The sequence below is a fragment of the Struthio camelus genome, chromosome 16 (genome assembly GCF_040807025.1).
Source record: "Struthio camelus isolate bStrCam1 chromosome 16, bStrCam1.hap1, whole genome shotgun sequence".
Classification (NCBI taxonomy): Eukaryota; Metazoa; Chordata; class Aves; order Struthioniformes; family Struthionidae; genus Struthio; species Struthio camelus.
The window spans coordinates 1,532,179-1,552,923 of record NC_090957.1 but is presented as its reverse complement, the minus strand read 5'-3'; the positions used below and the strand labels follow the sequence as shown (position 1 = coordinate 1,552,923).

The window sequence follows — 20,745 nt, the reverse complement described above, 5'->3', positions numbered from 1 at the left end:
GGGGGGGGCAGCGAAGGGAGCAGCAAGGCCAGGTGAGGGGCCCAGGCATCCGGGCATGGGGGGGGGGGCGGGGCGGAACTTACATGACTGGGGAGCAGCGGAGGGCCCAGGCGTCCGGGGGGAGCCGGGGAGGGTGGGAGCCAGGTGTCCGGGGGACCCAGGTGTCCGGGGGGAACCCGGTCTGGGAGGGACCCAGGTGTCCGGGGGACCCAGGCGTCCGGGGGGGGGAACCGGGGAGGGCGGGAGCCAAGCATGCAGGGGGCCCAGGCGTCTGGGGGGGCCCAGGCATCTGGGGGGAGGTGGGGAGGGCGGGACCCAGGTGTCCGGGGGGCCCAGGCATCCGGGAGGACCGGTGAGGGCTGGAGCCAAGGGTCCGGGGGGCCCAGGCGTCCAGGGGGAGCTGGGGAGGGCAGGAACCAGGTGACCGGGGGGGCCCAGGCATCCGGGGGGAGCCGGGGAGGGCGGAAGCCAGCGGTCCCGGGGCCCAGGCGTTCGGGGGGCCCAAGCGTCCGGGGGAAGCCGGGGAGGGCGGGAGCCAGGCGTCCGGGGGCCCAGGCGTCCGGAGGGAACCGGGGAGGGCGGGAGCCAGGGGTCCGGGGGGCCCAGGTGTCTGGGGGGAGGTGGGGAGGTCTGGACCCAGGCATCTGGGGGGCCCAGGCATCCGGGGGGAGTCCAGTGAGGGCGGGACCCAGGCGTCCGGAGGGCCCAGGTGTCCGGGGGGAGCTGGGGATGGCGGGAGCCAGGTGTCCGGGGGGCCCAGGCGTCCGGGGGGAGCCGGGGAGGGTGGGAGCCAGGGGTCTGGGGGGCCCAGGCATCCGGGGGGGCCCAAGCACCCGGGGGGAGCCTGGGAGGGCAGGAGCCAGGTGTCCAGGGGGCGCAGGCGTCCGGGGGTGCAGGCGTCTGGGGGGCCCAGGCGTCCGGAGGGCCCAGGCGTCCAGGGGGAGCCGGGGAGGGCGGGAGCCAGGGGTCTGGGGGGCCCAGGTGTCCGAGGGGAGCCGGGGATGATGGGAGCCAGGTATCCGGGGGGCCCAGGCGTCCGGGGGGCCCAGGCCTCTGGCGGGAGCCGGGGCAGGCAGGACCCAGGCGTCCGGGGGGCCCAGGCGTCCGGGGGGAGCTGGGGAGTGCGGGACCCAGGCGTCCGGGGGGCCCAGGCGTCCGGGGGGAGCTGGGGAGTGCGGGACCCAGGTGTCCAGGGGGCTCAGGCGTCCGGGGGGCCCAGGCGTCCGGGGGGAGCTGGGGAGTGCGGGACCCAGGCGTCCAGGGGGCCCAGGCGTCCGGGGGGAGCTGGGGAGTGCGGGACCCAGGTGTCCAGGGGGCTCAGGCGTCCGGGGGGGAACCGGGGAGGGCGGGAGCCAGGTGTCCGGGGGCCCAGGCGTCCGGGGGGCCCAGGCATCCGGGGGGGGAGCCCGGTGTGGGTTGGACCCAGGGGTGTCCGGGGAGCCCAGGCGTTCGGGGGGCCCAGGCGTCCGGGGGGAGCTGGTGGGGGCGGGAGCCAGGCGTGCAGTGGGCCCAGGCGTCCGGGAGGGAACCGGGGAGGGCGGGAGCCAGGCGTGCAGGGGGCCCAGGTGTCTGGAGGGCCCAGGTGTCTGGGGGGCCCAGGCGTCCGGGGGGAGCCGGGGAGGGTGGGAGCCAGGCATCCAGTGGGCCCAGGCGTCCGGGGGGCCCAGGTGTCTGGGGGGAGCCGGTGAGGGCTGGAGCCAGGTGTGCAGGGGGCCCAGGCGTCCGGGGGGGGTCTGGGCATGGCGGGAGCCAGGCGTCCGGGGGGCCCAGGCGTCCGGGGGCAGAACCGGGGAGGATGGGAGCCAGGCGTGCAGGGGGCCCAGGCGTCCGGGGGGAGCCACGGGGGGTGGGGACCGAGGCGACCAGGGGGCCCAGGCGTCCGGGGGGAAGCCGGGGATGGCGGGACCCAGGTGTCCGGGGGGCCCAGGCGTCGGGGGGGGAGCCCGGTGTGGGTCGGACCCAGGGGTGTCCGGGGGGCCCAGGCATCCGGGGGGGGGGGGCACGCAGCCAATCAGCTTTCAGGTCGGTGTCTGGCCCCTCCCCACATAGCGGGAATCCGCTCTGAACGGCGCCTCGACCAATCAGATTGGTGGCAGAGGGAGGGTGGGCAGTGGCTCCGTCCAATCAGGGTGCTCGCTGCACCCCCGGGGCTCCACCCCCCCCAGCAGCTCGCCCAATGGGGTTGCAGCGCTGCCTGGATCCCAGGGGATCCCAGCGCGCTATTGGAGAACGGGGGGGGGTCCCCAGGGTGTCCCCAATGTGGGGGGGGGACACGTGGGGTCCCCGGGGTGTCCCCATGGGGGGGGGATGGTGGGACACGTGGGGTCCCTGGGGCGGGGGGGGGGGGCAGGTGACAGGGTGACACCGGGGACACCCCCCCCCGGTGGGTGGGGGTGGGACGTGGGGTGCCCGGGGCGGGGGGGGACACGCGGGTTCCCCCCCCCCCCCGGTGGTGGCCGATGATGGGACCCTGGAGGGGGGACGACGGCGGTGGGGGGGGGGGCGCACACGCGTGACGGCACACACGTGACAGGACACACACGCGACACGGCACCTGCGTGATGTGACACCCGCGTGATGTGACACCCGCGTGCCGCCGCCCCCGCGTGCCGGGGCTCCTCCGGGGGTCCGGGGGGGCTCAGAGGTGCAGGAAGTCGGCGACGAAGACGGCCAGGATCTTGGCCAGGTTGGCGGCGGTCGGCGGGTGCAGGTTGGCCTCGGTGTCGGCCGGCGTGTGCCACACGCCCGGGAACGGCGTCGGGATGAGGTGCAGCACCGGCACGCCTGGCACCGGCACCGTCACCCGGGGGCACGCGGTGATGGGGACGCGGTGACAAGGGGGGACGCGGTGGCACCCGGGGACGCAGTGATGGGGACGTGGTGACAAAGGGGGATGCGGTGGCACAGGGGGACACAGTGACAGCGGACACAGTGACGGAGACACGGCGGCACAGGAGGGACATGGTAGCAGGGGGACACGGTGACAAAGGGGGACGCGGTGGCACAGGGACACAGTGATGGGGACGCGGTGACAAGGGGCGATGCGGTGGCACAGGAGGACGCAGTGATGGGGACACGGTGACAAGGGACACGGTGGCACAGGAGGACACAGTGACAGGGATGCAGTGGCACAGGAGGGACGCGGCAACGGGAGACACGGTGACAAGGGGGACACAGTGGCACAGGGACACAGTGATGAGGACACGGTGGCACAGGAGGGACATGGTAGCAGGGGGACACGGTGACAAGGGGACGCGGTGGCACGGGGGGACACAGTGATGGGGACGCGGTGACAAGGGGGGACGTGGTGGCACTGGGGGACGCGGTGGCACTGGGGGGCACGGTGACAAGGGGGGACGCGGTGGCACAGGGGGACACAGTGACAGGGATGCAGTGGCACAGGAGGAACGCGGTAGCAGGGGACGCGGCGATGGGACACGGTGACAAGGGGGACGCGGTGGCACTGGGGGACGCGGTGACGGGGACACGGCGGCCCAGGAGGGACATGGTGACGGGGGGATGTGGTGCCAAGGGATGCGGTGACACAGGGACACAGCGACGGGGGGACATGGTGACAGAAGGGGACGCGGCGGCACGGGGGGGACGTGGTGACAGAAGGGACACGGTGATGGGGACCTGGTGACAAGGGGGGACACAGTGATGGGGACACGGTGATGGGGACACAGGGGGGACGCAGAGGGGACAGGAGGGGAAATGAGGAGACACGGGGGGATGCGGGGACAGGGGGGACAGGAGGGGACGGAGGGGACACGGGGGGACGCGGGGACAGGAGGGGACACGGGGGGACACGGGGGGACACGGGGGGACACGAGGGGACGGTACCTTGCTGCAGGTGGTCGTCGGCGACAGCCCCCGGCGCAGGGGGACGCGGAGGGATGCGGGGGGGATGCGGGGGGACACGGGGTGACACGAGGTGACACGGGGGGATGGAGGGGACACGAGGGGACACGGGGGGACGGTACCTCGCTGCAGGAAGGGCAGGTGGTCGTCGGCGACAGCCCCCGGCGCGGGGGGACGCGGAGGGATGCGGGGGGGATGCGGGGGGGATGCAGGGGTGACACAGGGGGACACGGGGGGACACGGGGGGACACGGGGGGATGGAGGGGACACGAGGGGACACGGGGGGACGGTACCTCGCTGCAGGAAGGGCAGGTGGTCGTCGGCGACGGCCCCCGGCGCGGGGGGACGCGGAGGGATGCGGGGGGGATGCGGGGGGGATGCGGGGGGACACGAGGTGACACGGGGTGACACGGGGGGATGGAGGGGACACGAGGGGACGCGGGGGGACACGGGGGGACGGTACCTCGCTGCAGGAAGGGCAGGTGGTCGTCGGCGACGGCCCCCGGCGCCGGCCCCGGCCGGAAGTACATGCGCTGCCGGGGGTGGGCGCGCAGCAGCCCCAGGTCGTGCAGCCGCTCCTCTGCCCCGGCCACCGCCGCACGGGGGGGACACGGGGGGGACACGGAGCCACACGGAGCCACACGGGGGGACACGGAGCGACACAGAGCCACACAGAGGGACACGGAGGGACGCGGATGAACATGGAGCGACACGGAGGGACACGGAGCCACATGGAGGGACAAAGAGGGACACAGAGGGACACAGAGCCACATGGAGCCACACGGGGGGACACGGGGGGACATGGAGCAACACGGAGGGACATGGAGCCACACAGGGGGACACAGAGGGACACGGAGCCACACGGAGGGACACAGAGGGACACGGAGGGACATGGAGCCACATGGAGGGACATAAAGGGACACAGAGGGACACAGATGAACATGGAGCCACATGGAGGGACACAGAGGGACACAGAGCCACACAGAGGTACATGGAGCCACACAGAGGGACATGGAGCGACACGGAGGGACATGGAGCGACAAAGAGGGACACGGAGGGACACAGAGGGACACGGACCAACACGGAGGGACATGGAGGGACACAGAGCAACACAGAGCCACACGGAGCCACATGGAGGGACATGGAGTGACACAGAGGGGCACAGAGGGACATGGAGGGACACGGAGGGGCACGGAGGGGCACGGAAGGACACGGAGCCACATGGAGGGACACAGGGTCACATGGAGGGACATGGAGGGACACGGGGGGACATGGAGGGACACGGAGCCACATGGAGGGACACAGAGTGACATGGAGGGACACGGAGGGACACGGGGGGACATGGAGGGACACGGAGCCACATGGAGGGACACAGAGGGACACGGAGCGACACGGAATGACACAGAGCGACCCAGAGGGACATGGAGGGACATGGACCCACACAGAGGGACACGGAGCCACACGGAGGGACACGGATGCGCATGGACCAACACAGAGGGTCACAGACCAACACAGACCAACACGGAGGGACGCGGACAAGCACGTAGAGACACAGAGGGACACGGAGGCACACGGAGGGACACAGACCAACACGGAGGGACATGGACGAGCACGGAGGGACATGGACGAGCACGGAGGGACACGGACACGGAGCAACGCGGAGGGACACGGATGAGCACGGAGGGACATGGACGAGCATGGAGGGACACGGACACGGAGCAACGCGGAGGGACACGGATGAGCACGGAGGGACACGGATGAGCACGGAGGGACACGGACGAGCACACACCAAGATGGAGGCACATGGACACGGAGCAACACGGGCCGACACGGAGGGACACGGACGAGCACAAAGAGACACAGAGGGACACGGGTGAGCGCGGGGCGCTCCCGCTGTCCCAGGCTGCTGCAGCTGCATCCTGTCCCCCTCGTCCCCGTCCTGTCCCCCTCGTTCCCCGTCCTGTCCCCCTCCTCCCCGGCCCCCCTCGTCCCCGTCCTGTCCCCCTCGTCCCCCGTCCTGTCCCCCTCCTCCCCGGCCCCATCCTGTCCCCGTCCTGTCCCCCTCGTCCCCCGTCCTGTCCCCCTCCTCCCCGGCCCCATCCTGTCCCCGTCCTGTCCCCCTCGTCCCCCGTCCTGTCCCCCTCCTCCCCGGCCCCATCCTGTCCCCGTCCTGTCCCCCTCATCCCCGTCCTGTCCCCCTCGTCCCCCGTCCTGTCCCCCTCCTCCCCGGCCCCATCCTGTCCCCGTCCTGTCCCCCTCATCCCCGTCCTGTCCCCCTCGTCCCCAGCCCCGTCCCCCTCGTCCCTGTCCCCGTGCCGTCCCCTGTCCTGTCCCCCTCATCCCCAGCCCCGTCCCCCTCGTCCCTGTCCCCGTGCCGTCCCCCGTCCTGTCCCCCTCGTTCCCCGTCCTGTCCCCCTCCTCCCCGGCCCCATCCTGTCCCCGTCCTGTCCCCCTCGTCCCCGTCCTGTCCCCCTCGTCCCCAGCCCCGTGCCATCCCCGTCCTGCTCCTCCACGTCCCCGTCCTGTCCCCCTCGTCCCCGGCCCCGTGCCATCCCCCGTCCTGTCCCCCTCGTTCCCCGTCCTGTCCCCCTCCTCCCCGGCCCCATCCTGTCCCCGTCCTGTCCCCCTCGTCCCCGTCCTGTCCCCCTTGTCCCCCGTCCTGTCCCCCTCCTCCCCGGCCCCATCCTGTCCCCATCCTGTCCCCCTCGTCCCCAGCCCCGTCCCCCTTGTCCCTGTCCCCGTGCCGTCCCCTGTCCTGTCCCCCTCGTCCCCAGCCCCGTGCCATCCCCGTCCTGCTCCTCCACGTCCCCGTCCTGTCCCCCTCGTCCCCGGCCCCGTGCCATCCCCCGTCCTGTCCCCCTCGTTCCCCGTCCTGTCCCCCTCCTCCCCGGCCCCATCCTGTCCCCGTCCTGTCCCCCTCGTCCCCGTCCTGTCCCCCTTGTCCCCCGTCCTGTCCCCCTCCTCCCCGGCCCCATCCTGTCCCCATCCTGTCCCCCTCGTCCCCAGCCCCGTCCCCCTTGTCCCTGTCCCCGTGCCGTCCCCTGTCCTGTCCCCCTCGTCCCCAGCCCCGTGCCATCCCCGTCCTGCTCCTCCACGTCCCCGTCCTGTCCCCCTCGTCCCCGGCCCCGTGCCATCCCCCGTCCTGTCCCCCTCGTCCCCGTCCTGTCCCCCTCCTCCCCGGCCCCATCCTGTCCCCGTCCTGTCCCCCTCATCCCCGTCCTGTCCCCCTCGTCCCCAGCCCCGTGCCATCCCCGTCCTGCTCCTCCACGTCCCCGTCCTGTCCCCCTCGTCCCCGGCCCCGTGCCATCCCCCGTCCTGTCCCCCTCGTTCCCCGTCCTGTCCCCCTCCTCCCCGGCCCCATCCTGTCCCCGTCCTGTCCCCCTCGTCCCCGTCCTGTCCCCCTTGTCCCCCGTCCTGTCCCCCTCCTCCCCGGCCCCATCCTGTCCCCATCCTGTCCCCCTCGTCCCCAGCCCCGTCCCCCTTGTCCCTGTCCCCGTGCCGTCCCCTGTCCTGTCCCCCTCGTCCCCAGCCCCGTGCCATCCCCGTCCTGCTCCTCCACGTCCCCGTCCTGTCCCCCTCGTCCCCGGCCCCGTGCCATCCCCCGTCCTGTCCCCCTCGTCCCCGTCCTGTCCCCCTCCTCCCCGGCCCCATCCTGTCCCCGTCCTGTCCCCCTCGTCCCCGTCCTGTCCCCCTTGTCCCCCGTCCTGTCCCCCTCCTCCCCGGCCCCATCCTGTCCCCATCCTGTCCCCCTCGTCCCCAGCCCCGTCCCCCTTGTCCCTGTCCCCGTGCCGTCCCCTGTCCTGTCCCCCTCGTCCCCAGCCCCGTGCCATCCCCGTCCTGCTCCTCCACGTCCCCGTCCTGTCCCCCTCGTCCCCGGCCCCGTGCCATCCCCCGTCCTGTCCCCCTCGTCCCCGTCCTGTCCCCCTCCTCCCCGGCCCCATCCTGTCCCCGTCCTGTCCCCCTCGTCCCCGTCCTGTCCCCCTTGTCCCCCGTCCTGTCCCCCTCCTCCCCGGCCCCATCCTGTCCCCATCCTGTCCCCCTCGTCCCCAGCCCCGTCCCCCTTGTCCCTGTCCCCGTGCCGTCCCCTGTCCTGTCCCCCTCGTCCCCAGCCCCGTGCCATCCCCGTCCTGCTCCTCCACGTCCCCGTCCTGTCCCCCTCGTCCCCGGCCCCGTGCCATCCCCCGTCCTGTCCCCCTCGTCCCCGTCCTGTCCCCCTCCTCCCCGGCCCCATCCTGTCCCCGTCCTGTCCCCCTCATCCCCGTCCTGTCCCCCTCGTCCCCAGCCCCGTGCCATCCCCGTCCTGCTCCTCCACGTCCCCGTCCTGTCCCCCTCGTCCCCGGCCCCGTGCCATCCCCCGTCCTGTCCCCCTCGTCCCCGTCCTGTCCCCCTCGTCCCCATCCCTGTGCCATCCCCCGTCCTGCTCCTCCACGTCCCCGTCCCCAACCCGTCCCCGTGCTGTCCCACCCCCGGAGCCCGCTGTCCCCGTGCCGTCACCGGTACCGATGGCGACGAGGTGCAGGAACCAGGCGTGGGTGCGGGTGAAGTGGCTGTAGATGGCGGGGTCGGGGCCACCCAGCAGGTCCAGCAGCACCAGGAGGCTCTGCGGGGACGGGGACACGGGGACACGAGGTCACGGCACGCCGCGAGCCGCCCGGCTGACACGGCTGTCACAGCAAAGGGGCACCGGCACGGCTCGGACACGGGGACATCGCGGTGGCGGGGACCAGCACGGCTCAGGTGCCACCGCGGCAGGGACCGACGGGGCTCAGGTGCCACCGTGGGACCGGCACAGCCGGACGCCGCAGTGACACCGTCCTGCACGGCTCAGGTGCCACCGCGGCAGGGACTGACGTGGCTCGGTCACCGTGGGACTGGCACAGATGGGGACACCGCGGTGGCTGGAGGCACTGCGGTGGCAGGAACCAACGCAGCCCAGGTGCCACCATGGGCCCGACCCATCTAGGGACGCCATGGTGGCAGGGACCAGCACAGCCCAGGTGACACCGTGGGACTGACAGAGCTGAGAACACCATGGTGGCAGGAACCAGCCCGGCCCAGGTGACACCGTAGTGGCAGCCACCATCCCAACCTGGGGTCACCACAGTGGCAAGGACCAACAGGGCCCAGGTGACACCACGGTGGCAGGTTCCTCCACAGCTGCAGACACCGTGGTAGCAGGGACCAACCCGGCCCAGATGCCACCACAGTGGCAGCCACTATCTCAACCTGGAGACACCATGGTGGCAGGGACCAACCTGGCCCAGATGACACTGTGGTGGCAGGTTCCTCCACAGCTGGAGACACCGTGGTGGCAGGGACCAGCCTGGCCCAAGTGCCACCATGGTGGCAGCCACCATCCCAACCTGGGGACACCACAGTGGCAAGGACCGACAGGGCCCAGGTGACACCATGGTAGCAGGTTCCTCCACAGCTGCAGGCACCGTGGTGGCAGCCACCATCCCAAGCTGGGGACACCGTGGTGGCAGGGACCAACCTGGCCCACCCAGGTGCCACCATGGTGGCAGCCACCATCCCAAGCTGGGGACACCATGGTGGCAAGGACCAACCTGGCCCAGGTGCCACCATGGTGGTAGCTTCCTCCACAGCTGGAGCCATCGCAGCAGCAAGGACCAACCCGGCCCAGATGCCACCACGACGGCAGCCACCATCCCAACCTGGGGACACCGCGACAGCAGGAACCAACCCCTCCCGGAGATGGCGGCGGACCCGACGGCGGCGCCGGCGACAGCGGGGCTCACCAGGGCGCCGAGCTGGGTGCCGCCGGCGGGGTGCGGCGTGGCGGCCATGCGGGCGGCCAAGTGCCGGGCGCCGTAGAGCGAGTCGGTGGCGCTCCACTGCTCGAAGGCCTCCTCGCCGTCCAGGAAGAGGAGCTGCAGCGTGGCGTCGGCGCCCTGCGGCCGGGGACGGCGTCCGCCGCTCCGTCAGTCGCCCTCGTCCCCGGCCGTCCCCCCACCCAGCACCCCGGCCGGTCCTTACCCGCTGGCGGGCGGCGCGCAGGCGGGTGTCCAGGGCGGCCGCCAGCTCCAGCAGCAGGGCGCAGGGCAGGGCCGAGTCGGTGGCGCCCACGAAGGGCCGGCCGGCGGCGTCGGGTGCCAGCGCTTTGCTGTCGTAGTGACACGCCAGGGCCAGGCGGCGGCGGGCGGCCGGCGCCGCCGTGGCCACCAGCGAGGCGAAGGCCACCGGCCCGCGCGGCGTCCTCGCCTCGAAGGCGTCCACCTCCACGTGCCAGCCGGCCGCCAGCTCGGCCAGCCGGGCGGCCAGGTGCTGCGGGCAGGGGACGGCGCCGTCACCGTCACCGCCTGGGTCCCGCTCTCCTCCCACCACCACCACCCGCCCCGGCCGCGGTGACGGTGACACGGACCTGGCGGGCGGCCCGGCTGCCGGCGCTACCCGGCACCCGCGGGTGCAGCAGGGGCCGCAGGAAGGTGTCCCGCAGCCGTCGCGGCTCCAGCGCCGCCGTCAGCCGCCGCAGCTCGGCCTCCGAGCGCTCTCGCGCCGTCCCGGGGGGCTGCGGGTGTCCGGCCCCCTGCCCCGGCCCCCCCCTCCCTGCTCAGCACCCTCTCTGTCCGGCCATCCGGCCGGCCCTCCCGACCCCACCCCGTCCGGCTGTCCGGCCGCCGGTGACACCCACCCCGGGGACCCCTCCGGGGGCGGTTTGGATGCTCGGGGTGGTGGGATTCCCCCCCCCCCCCCCCGCCGGGGCACAGGGGGACCCTGGATCCCCTCCTAGGGCACCCAAAGCCCCCCCCAGGGCACCCACACCCCCCCTAGGGCATGGAGACCCCCCCCGGGGCATGGGGGGACCCTGGATCCCCCCCAGAGCACCCAAAGCCCTCCCAGGGCTTGGATCCCCTCCTAGGGCACCCACAGCCCCCCCAGGGCACCCACAGCCCCCCTCAGGGCATGGAGACCCCCCCCTGGGGCATGGGGAGACCCTGGATTTCCCCCCCAGAGCACCCACAGCCCCCCCAGGGCATGGAGACCCCCCCCAGGGCATGGGGAGACCCTGGATCCCCTCCTAGGGCACCCACAGCCCCCCCAGGGCATGGAGACCCCCCCCCGGGGCATGGGGAGACCCTGGATCCCCCCCAGGGCACCTAGACCCCCCCGGGACCCATCCTCTGGGGCACCCAGACCCCCCCCGGGCACCCACACCCCCTCCGGGAGCACCCAGACCCCCCCGGGAGCACCCACACCCCCTCCAGGAGCACCCACACCCCCTCCGGGAGCACCCCCCCTCCAGGAGCACCCACACCCCCTCCAGGAGCATCCACACTGCCCCCCAGGCACCCAGACCCCCCCCGGGAGCACCCACACCCCCTCCGGGAGCACCCACCCCCCCTGGAGCACCCACACCCCCCCCCAGGCACCCAGACCCCCTCCGGGAGCACCCACCCCCCCCAGGAGCACCCACACCCCCTCCGGAAGCACCCACACCCCCCCCCCAGGAGCACCCACCCCCCCCCCAGGCACCCAGACCCCCTCCGGGAGCACCCACCCCCCCCAGGAGCACCCACACCCCCTCCGGAAGCACCCACCCCCCCCCCAGGAGCACCCACCCCCCCCAGGCACCCAGACCCCCTCCGGGAGCACCCACACCCCCCAGGAGCACCCACACCCCCCCCAGGCACCCAGGACCCCCCCGGGAGCACCCACACCCCCCCCGGAAGCACCCACACCCCCTCCGGGAGCACCCACACCCCCCCCAGGCACCCAGACCCCCTCCGGGAGCACCCACCCCTCCCAGGAGCACCCACACTCCCCCCAGGAGCACCCCCGCCCCCCCCGGCCCCCCCCCCGCCCGCTCACCGCGCTGCCGACGGGCCCGCGCTCCCCGCCCGCCGGCGCCCAGGCCGCGTAGAGGAGGAGGGCGGCGGCGGCGGCCGCCAGCGCCAGCAGCGGCAGCGGCGGGCGGCGGGGGGGGCACCCAGACCCCCCCCCCACCGGCACCGGCACCGGCACCGGCACCGGCCGCCCCCCCCCGCGCCGCCGCCGCCGCCGCCGCCGCCGCCGCCGCGGGCCCGCCGGGCGCCGCCGGGGCCTGTCCGCATGGCGCGCGGGGCGGGGCCGCGCTCCGGGGGGCGGGGCCGAGCGCGGAGGGGCGGGGCCGAGCGCGGAGGGGCGGGGCCGAGCGCGGAGGGGCGGGGATCAGCCCCCTCCCTGGGGGTGGGGCCGCGCTCAGTCAGGCGGGGGGGGCGTGTCTCCCCGCGCGCATGCGCAGTGTCTCCCGCGCCGGGAAAAGGGGGGAGGGTGGGGCGCGCAGCTGTTTGGGGGGGGGCGGGGCGGGGGTCACCCGAGCTGGGGAGGGGACCCGGACGGCCACCCGGACCGGGGGGGGTGGCACCGGGGGGGGGGTGGCACCTGGACAGGGATGTCACCCCGGTGGGGGTGGCACCCCCAGGGGGATGTCACCCCGGTGGGGGTGGCACCTGGTGGGGATGGCACCTGGACAGGGATGGCACCTGGATGGGATGGCACCTGGTGGGGGTGGCACCCCGGTGGGGGTGGCACCTGGTGGGGGTGGCACCTGGTGGGGATGGCACCTGGACAGGGATGGCACCTGGATGGGATGGCACCTGGTGGGGGTGGCACCCCGGTGGGGGTGACACCTGGTGGGGATGGCACCTGGACAGGGATGTCACCACAGTGGGGATGGCACCTGGTGGGGATGTCACCCCGGTGGGGGTGGCACCTGGTGGGGGTGGCACCTGGACAGGGATGTCACCCCGGTGGGGGTGGCACCTGGACAGGGATGTCACCTGGACAGGGATGGCACCTGGATGGGATGGCACCTGGTGGGGGTGGCACCCCGGTGGGGATGGCACCCCTGGTGGGGGTGGCACCTGGATGGGATAGCACTCCGGTGGGGGTGGCACCTGGTGGGGGTGGCACCAGGTGGGGATGGCACCTGGACAGGGATGTCACCACAGTGGGGATGGCACCTGGATGGGATAGCACCCCGGTGGGGGTGGCACCTGGTGGGGATGTCACCCTGGTGGGGATGGCACCTGGACAGGGATGTCACCCTGGTAGGGATGGCACCTGGTGGAGATGGCACCCCGATGGGGGTGGCACCTGGACAGGGATGTCATCTGGTGGGGATGTCACCCGGACAGGGATGTCACCCCTGGGGGGATGCCACCTGGACGGGGACATCACCTAGACAGGATGGCACCCAGACAGGGATGGCACCCGGACAGGACGGGACCCGGATGGCGAGGGCACCCCAGTGAGGATGTCACCCTGGTGGGGATGCCACCTGGATGGGGATGTCACCCGGACAGGACAGCACCTGGACAGGGATGTCACCCCGGACAGGACGGCACCCAGACGACGAGGGCACCCCAGTGAGGATGTCACCCGTACAGAGATGTCACCTCGGACAGGATGTCACCCAGACAGCGATGTCACCCTGGACCGTGCAGTTACCCTGGACCGGGCTGTCACCCCAGTGGGGATGTCACCTGGACGGGGACGTCACCCTGGACCAGGCAGTTAGCCTGAACGGGGATGTCACCTGGGCAAGGATGTCTCCCAGGACAGGACATGACCTGGATGGGGATGTCACCGTGGACCGTGCAGTTACCCCAGACGGGGACGTTGCCCCAGTTGGGATGTCACCCAGGATGGGGATGTCACCCCAGAAAGGATGTCACCTGGACAGGGATGTCACCCTGGATGGAGACATTGCCCAGGATGGGGATGTCACCCCACTTGGCATGTCAGCCTGGAAGGGGACATTGCTCAGGGCAGACCGTCGCACTGGATGGGGATGTCACCCTAGCCTGGGGGTTACCCCGGATGGGGGCGTCACCCTTGATGGGGACATCACCCTGGATGGGTTGTCACTGGGGACAGGTCGTCCCCCCGCTGGGGACGTCACCCAGGACAGGACATCACCCTGGACGGGTTGTCACTGGGGACAGGTTGTCACTGGAGACACATCGTCACCCCAGTTGGGATGTCACTCAGGACAGGACATCACCCTGGAGGGGTTGTCACTGGGGATAGGTTGTCACCCCTAGCTGTGATGTCACCCAGGACAGGACATCACCCTGGATCGGTTGTTACTGGGAGCAGGTTTTCACCCTAGTTGGGACGTCACCCAGGACAGGCTGTCACCCTGCATGAGATGTCACTGGGGACAGGCCATCACCCCAGTTGGGACGTCACCCAAGACAGGCCGTCACCCTGCGTGGGACGTCACCCTGGACAGCAATGTCACGGCGAACAGGCCGTCACCCTGGACAGGGACGTCACCGGGAACAAGGCCATCACCCCCAAGACGGAGACGCCACGCTGCCTGGAGACGTCACCCAGGACGGACCGTCCCGTCCCCCCGCCACCCCGGGCGGAGCTGTCCCCCGTCCCCCTCCCCACCGCCGGCGCCCCCCGTTGACGACCCCGCCGCTCGTTTCGTTCTCTCCTTTCTTTTCTTTCGGCCGCCGCGCGCGTCCCCCCCCCCCCCCCCAAAACCCCGGGGCGTCCCTCCCGGCGTCCCCGCCACTCAGGTGGCCTCGTGGCGGCGGGCGGCGGGCCGGGCGCCGGGCGGCACCCAGTTGTTGTCGTGCAGCCCGACGCGGCAGCCGGGCGCCTGGCGCTCGGCCCGCCGGCAGCACATCCAGTAGGAGCGCCCGTAGGGCAGGTCGTGGTGGTAGGGCTTGGGGTGCCAGCGGCACAGCGAGACGTCGCCCCGGGCGTACAGCTTCTTGCACTGCTTGCAGGGGTCGTCGCGGTAGAGCGGGTCGCGGTTCCAGCGCGAGTCGGTCGCCTGCACCCCGAAGGTCTCGATGATGGATTTGAAGTAGTGGCAGGAGCACTTGAGGGCGGCCAGCGCCTGCGTGGGCAGGTAGCTGAAGATCTTCACCATGACGTGCTCGGGCAGCAGCAGCATGTACTGCCGCGGCTCCAGCAGCCGCTGGATCTTGAAGCGGATCTCCAAGAAGTCGTGCGAGACGTGCCGGTAGAGGCGGCACAACGAGGAGTCCGCCGGCGGCGGCGGCGGCGCGGCGGCGGCGGCCGTCATCTCAGCACCTTCGGCCTCACGCGTTTCCTCGGCCGGCCCGGGCAGGAGGAAGAGCTGACCCGGCGGCGGCGGCGACGGCGGTTCGTCGCGGGGCGTTCGCAAACCCTCGGCCGTCGCCGGGCTGCCGGCCAGGCACACCGTCTCCTCCGTCACCGCTTTGCTGCTGTCCTTACCCAAGAAGACGCACTCGTCCACCGCTCCCGTCACCACCACGTCCACGTGGAAGCCGGCGCCGCACGAGGTCACCGCCGCCGCCGTCGTCGCCTCGTCCTCGCCGTCGGGCTGGCCCGGCGTCGCTCGGCCGCCCGGCTCGCCGCCGGGGCCGTCGGTGGCGGGCGACGCGCCGGCCAGCAGCAGCTGCACGTCGGCGGGCAGGGCGTCGCGGGAAGGGCTGATGAGCTGGTAGAGGTCGCAGGTGATCTTGTCCTTGGCGCGGGGGCCGGAGAGGCCGGGGCCGGAGCGGGCGCCGGTTTGGGGGGCGGCGCGGGGCTCGCTGGAGATGCGGAAGGCGATGCGTACCTCGCCGGGCGGCTGGACGCCGGCGGGTCGTTGTTGGCGCGATTCGAAACGAGCCACCGCTTCGGCCACGCGACGGCACTCGGGGCCGCCGGGCGCTTCGGCGCCGCCGCCGCCGGCCGCTTCGTCGGCCGCCACGAAGAGCACGCGGGGCGAGCCGGGGCCGGCGGCGCACGGCAGCGGCCCGTAGCTCTGCAAAGCCAGCGCCGTCCTCCGCTCCACCAACGCCACCATCTCGGCCACCGAGAGCAGATCGGCCGGCGGCGGTTCGGGGGCCGGCGGGCTGCCCGGTTCGGCCGCCCGCCCGCCGCCCGCTTTGCCCTCGGCGGGTTCGCGCGACCGCCGGCGCCGCTTGGCCTTGCAGCTCTCGCCGCCCCAGTGGCCCTTCACCTTCATGGTGGCGGCGCGGGCGCCGCCGCACTGGTGGGCCACGAAGAAGGCGATCTTCTCCTTGGTGTTGCCCGGCTTGATGACGTACCAGGTGTCGAGGAGCACGCGGCCCTCGTCCGGCGGCGGCGGCGGCGGCGGCGGCGGCGGCGTGCTCTCGCGCCGGGGCGCCTTGGGGACGGCCGGGCGCCTGGCGGGAGCGGGGCCGCGCGGCTGGTTCTGCGAGAAGGTGCCGAAGGGCCGCGGGCACCACAGCTGCACCGGCCGGAAGGCGTCGGGCTCCATCGGCGGCCTGGCCCGGCCTGGCCCTGCTGGGGAAGGAGGTGCTGCGTCAGGTGCTGCCGGGGGGACGGGGGGGACGGGGGAGGTGGGGTGGGGATGGGGACGGGGGAGGTGGGATGGGGACGGGGATGGCGGATGGGGATGGGGACGGGGATGGAGATAGGGGAGGTGGGACAGGGACGGGGGAGGTGGGATGGGGACGGGGATGGCGGATGGGGATGGGGATGGAGATAGGGGAGGTGGGATGGGGATGGGGGAGGTGGGATGGGGACGGGGACGGCAGAAGTAGGATGGGGACGGGGACAGGGAGGTGGGATGGGAACAGGGACGGGGACAGGGATGGGGACAGGGATGGCAGATGGGGACAGGGATGGGGACGGGGATGGAGATAGGGGAGGTGGGATGGGGACAGGGAGGTGGGATGGGGACAGGGATGGCAGATGGGGACAGGGGAGTCAGGACGGGGACAGGGATGGAGACGGGGAGGTGGGACAGGGACAGGGAGGTGGGATGGGAACAGGGACGGGGACAGGGATGGGGACAGGGATGGCAGATGGGGACAGGGATGGGGACAGGGAGAGGGAGGTCAGGATGGGAACAGCGACGGGGACAGGGATGGGGACAGGGATGGCAGATGGGGACAGGGATGGGGATGGAGATAGGGGAGGTGGGACAGGAAGAGGGAGGTCAGGATGGGGACGGGGACAGGGATGGCAGATGGGGACAGGGATGGGGACGGGGATGGAGATAGGGGAGGTGGGACGGGGACGGGGGAGGTGGGATGGGGACAGGGACGGCAGAAGTAGGATGGGGACGGGGACAGGGAGGTGGGATGGGAACAGGGACAGGGACAGGGATGGGGACAGGGATGGTAGATGGGGACAGGGATGGGGATGGGGACGGGGATGGAGATAGGGGAGGTGGGACGGGGACAGGGGAGGTGGGATGGGGATGAGGACGGCAGAAGTAGGATGGGGACGGGGACAGGGAGGTGGGATGGGGACAGGGACGGGGACAGGGATGGGGACAGGGATGGCAGATGGGGACAGGGATGGGGACGGGGATGGAGATAGGGGAGGTGGGACGGGGACAGGGGAGGCGGGATGGGGATGAGGACGGCAGAAGTAGGATGGGGACTGGGACAGGGAGGTCAGGACGGGGACAGGGACGGGGAGTCGGGATGGGGACAGGGATGGCAGATGGGGACAGAGGAGTCAGGACAGGGACAGGGATGGAGACGGGGAGGTGGGACAGGGACAGGGAGGTCAGGATGGGGACAGGGACGGGGACAGGAATGGCAGATGGGGACAGGGGAGTCAGGATGCGGATGAGGACGGCAGAAGTAGGACGGGGACAGGGACGGGGACAGGGGTGGCAGGAGGGGGACGGGGACAGGAACGAGGACAGCGGTGGCAGGACGGGGACAGGGCCGGGGTGGCAGGAGGGGGACGGGGACAGGGACGAGGACAGGGGTGGCAGGAGGGGGACGGGGACAGGAACGAGGACAGCGGTGGCAGGACGGGGACAGGGCCGGGGTGGCAGGAGGGGGACGGGGACAGGGACGAGGACAGGGGTGGCACGACAGGGACGGGGACGGGGACGGGGAGGGGGACGGGGACGGGGGTGGCAGGAGGGGGACGGGGACGGGGACAGGGACGAGGACAGGGGTGGCAGGAGGGGGACGAGGACGGGGGTGGCAGGAGGGGGACGGGGACGGGGGTGGCAGGAGGGGGACGGGGCCGGGGCCGGGGACAGGGACAGGGACGAGGACAGGGGTGGCAGGAGGGGGACGAGGACAGGGGTGGCAGGAGGGGGACGGGGATGGGGACAGGGACGAGGACAGGGGTGGCAGGAGAGGGACGGAGACAGGGACAGGGACAGGGACGAGGACAGGGGTGGCAGGAGGGGGCCGGGGCCGGGGACAGGGCCGGGGTCGGGGGGGGTAGGAGGGGGGGGCGGGGGGGCCGTTACCGGCGATAGGAGCCGTTACCGGGCCGTGACCCCCTAAGCCCCGCCCCCTCCTCGCGCCCCGCCCCCTCCTCTCCGCCCAGCCCCGCCCCCCGCGCGCGCGCACCTGCCCCCCCGCTAGGCCCCGCCCACACCGCCCCTCGCGCACCTGCCCAGCCAGGCCACGCCCCCTCCTCCCCGCTCGGTCAGGCCACGCCCCCCCCGCCCCCCCGCGACGCGCCCCTCACCGGGCAGCGACGGCGGCCGCGCGGCTCCGGCTCCCGCCGCGCGCTCCGCCCCCTGGCGCGGGCCGAGCCCTTAAAGCGGCCGCGGCGCCGCAAGAGAGCGGAGGGCGGGGCGGCAGAGGGGGTGGGCCCATCTAGCCCCGCCCCGCCCCGCCCCGCCCCGCCCCGCCCGCCGCGGCCCTTTTAACCGCGGCCCGTTTGTTGACAGCCGCCTGCGTGGCGGCGGCAGCCAATGAGGAGGCGGCGTTCGGGGCATGCCCATATATGGACGGCGGCAAGGCGGCCGCGGGGGGGGCGTGGCTGCGGCGCCGGAGGGGCGGGGCCTGGCAGCGGGGGCGGAGCTGGGGGCGGGGCCACGGGTGAGGGGCGGGGCCACCGACACGGAGCGACCGCGTGTGACACCGACACGGAGCGACCGCGTGTGTGACACCGACACGGAGCGACCCCGTGTGTGTGACACCGACACGGAGTGACCGCGTGTGTGTGTGACACCGACACGGAGCGACCGCGTGTGACACCGACACGGAGCGACTGCGTGTGTGTGACACCGACACGCAGCGACACTGCGTGTGTGTGACACCGACACGGAGCGACTGCGTGTGACACCGACACGGAGCGACCGCGTGTGTGTGTGACACCGACACGGAGCGACCGCGTGTGACACCGACACGGAGCGACTGCGTGTGTGTGACACCGACACGCAGCGACACTGCGTGTGTGTGACACCGACACGGAGCGACTGCGTGTGTGACACCGACACGGAGCGACCGCGTGTGACACCGACACGGAGCGACCGCGTGTGTGACACCGACACGGAGCGACCGCGTGTGACACCGACACGGAGCGACTGCGTGTGTGTGACACCGACACGCAGCGACACCGCGTGTGTGTGACACCGACACGGAGCGACTGCGTGTGTGACACCGACACGGAGCGACCGCGTGTGACACCGACACGGAGCGACCGCGCGTGTGACACCGACACGGAGCGACCGCGTGTGACACCGACACGGAGCGACACCGCGTGTGTGTGACACCGACACGGAGCGACCGCGTGTGACACCGACACGGAGCGACCGCGTGTGACACCACCCCCCCCGTGACACCACCCCCCCGTGACACCGGCCCCCCCATGACACCGGCCCCCCGTGACATCGCCCCCCCGTGACACCGGCCCCCCGTGACATCGCCCCCCCGTGACCCCGCCCCCCCCGCCGTCTCCCTCCCGGCCCCGCCCGCCCCGCCGCCGCCCCTCCCCCGCTCACCGGGCAGGTGCCCGCCGCCGCCGCTCCGCCTCTCCGCCGCGCTTCCGGGTGACGCGCGGGGGCCGAGCCGCGCATGCGCACCGCTGCGCCTCATGGGAGTTGTAGTCCGCCGTCGTGGAGCTCCTTGGCGCCGCGCATGCGCCGCGGGGCATCGCGGGAGTTGTAGTCCGTCTGGGAGGGGCCGCGCATGCGCCCCGCCGCGCCTCATGGGAACTGTAGTCCGCCGCTGTGGAGCTCCGAGGTGCTGCGCGTGCGCCGCGAGGCATCGCGGGAGCTGTAGTCCGCCTGGGAGGCGGCGCGGGGCAGGCTGGGAGCTGGAGTCCGGCGGCCGCGGCGACCCCCTCGGGGTGTCTCCCCCCCCATCCGGTAACAGGGACCCCAGGGACCCGCCAGGGGCACCCAGTGGCACCCAGTAACCCTTCCAGTGGCACTTGGGATCCCCGGTGTCACCTAGAGACCCCCCCCCAGGGGCCCTCGGTCTCACCTCAGGGACCCCAGTGTCACCCAGTGTCACCCCAGGGCCCCTAGTGTCACCCTAGGGACCCCAGTGTCACCCAGTGTCACCCCAGGGCCCCTAGTGTCACCCTAGGGTCCACTCAGGGGCCCCAATGTCACCCCAGGGCCCCTAGTGTCACCCTAGGGTCTGCCCAGGGGCCCCAATGTCACCCCAGGGCCCCTAGTGTCACCTTAGGGTCTGCCCAGGGGCCCCAATGTCACCCCAGGGCCCCTAGTGTCACCCTAGGGTCTGCCCAGGGGCCCCAATGTCACCCCAGGGCCCCTAGTGTCACCCTAGGGTCTGCCCAGGGGCCCCAATGTCACCCCAGGGCCCCTAGTGTCACCCTAGGGTCTGCCCAGGGGCCCCAATGTCACCCCAGGGACCCTAGTGTCACCCAGAGATCCCTCAGGGCCCCCCGGTGTCACCCCAGGGTACCCAGTGTCACCCAGAGCTCCCCCCCCCAAGGGCCCTTGGTGTTACCTCAGGGACCCCAGTGTCACCCCAGGGGCTCCCAGTGTCACCCCAGGGACCCCAGTGTCACCCAGAGACCCCCTAGGGGCCCTCGGTGTCACCTCAGAGACCTCAGTGTCACCCCAGGGACCCTGGTGTCACCCAGAGACCCCTCAGGGACCCCCGGTGTCACCTCAGGGACCCCAGTGTCACTCCAGGAGCTCCTCAGGGCCCCCAATGTCACCCCAGG

The 20,745-nt window shown here is 72.9% G+C and overlaps 2 protein-coding genes across 3 annotated transcripts; both read right to left on the bottom strand.

Moving 5' to 3' along the window:
* Nucleotides 1-2,544: 2,544 nt before the first annotated feature.
* On the bottom strand, nucleotides 2,545-11,814 carry QPCTL (glutaminyl-peptide cyclotransferase like; the record flags this gene model as incomplete). The annotated part of the gene is made up of 7 exons (XM_068910550.1): nucleotides 2,545-2,784; nucleotides 4,325-4,441; nucleotides 8,362-8,461; nucleotides 9,621-9,773; nucleotides 9,859-10,146; nucleotides 10,244-10,408; nucleotides 11,692-11,814. Coding segments are annotated over 7 exons (1,092 nt in total), but the record flags the coding sequence as incomplete, so codon positions are not given.
* A 2,552-nt stretch (nucleotides 11,815-14,366) lies between these two features.
* FBXO46 (F-box protein 46) lies at nucleotides 14,367-19,597 on the bottom strand. 2 transcript variants are annotated; one of them, XM_068910167.1, is made up of 2 exons: nucleotides 19,550-19,597; nucleotides 14,367-16,119 (listed from the first exon to the last, which is right to left on the bottom strand). In XM_068910167.1, exon 2 carries the CDS (start codon nucleotides 16,094-16,096, stop codon nucleotides 14,390-14,392), a length of 1,707 nt encoding a protein of 568 aa, XP_068766268.1. In that variant the 5' UTR covers nucleotides 16,097-16,119; nucleotides 19,550-19,597; the 3' UTR covers nucleotides 14,367-14,389. The 2 variants fall into 2 exon arrangements, with proteins under 2 accessions (XP_068766268.1, XP_068766269.1); XM_068910168.1 differs by lacking the exon at nucleotides 19,550-19,597 and adding an exon at nucleotides 18,289-18,311.
* Nucleotides 19,598-20,745: the final 1,148 nt, after the last annotated feature.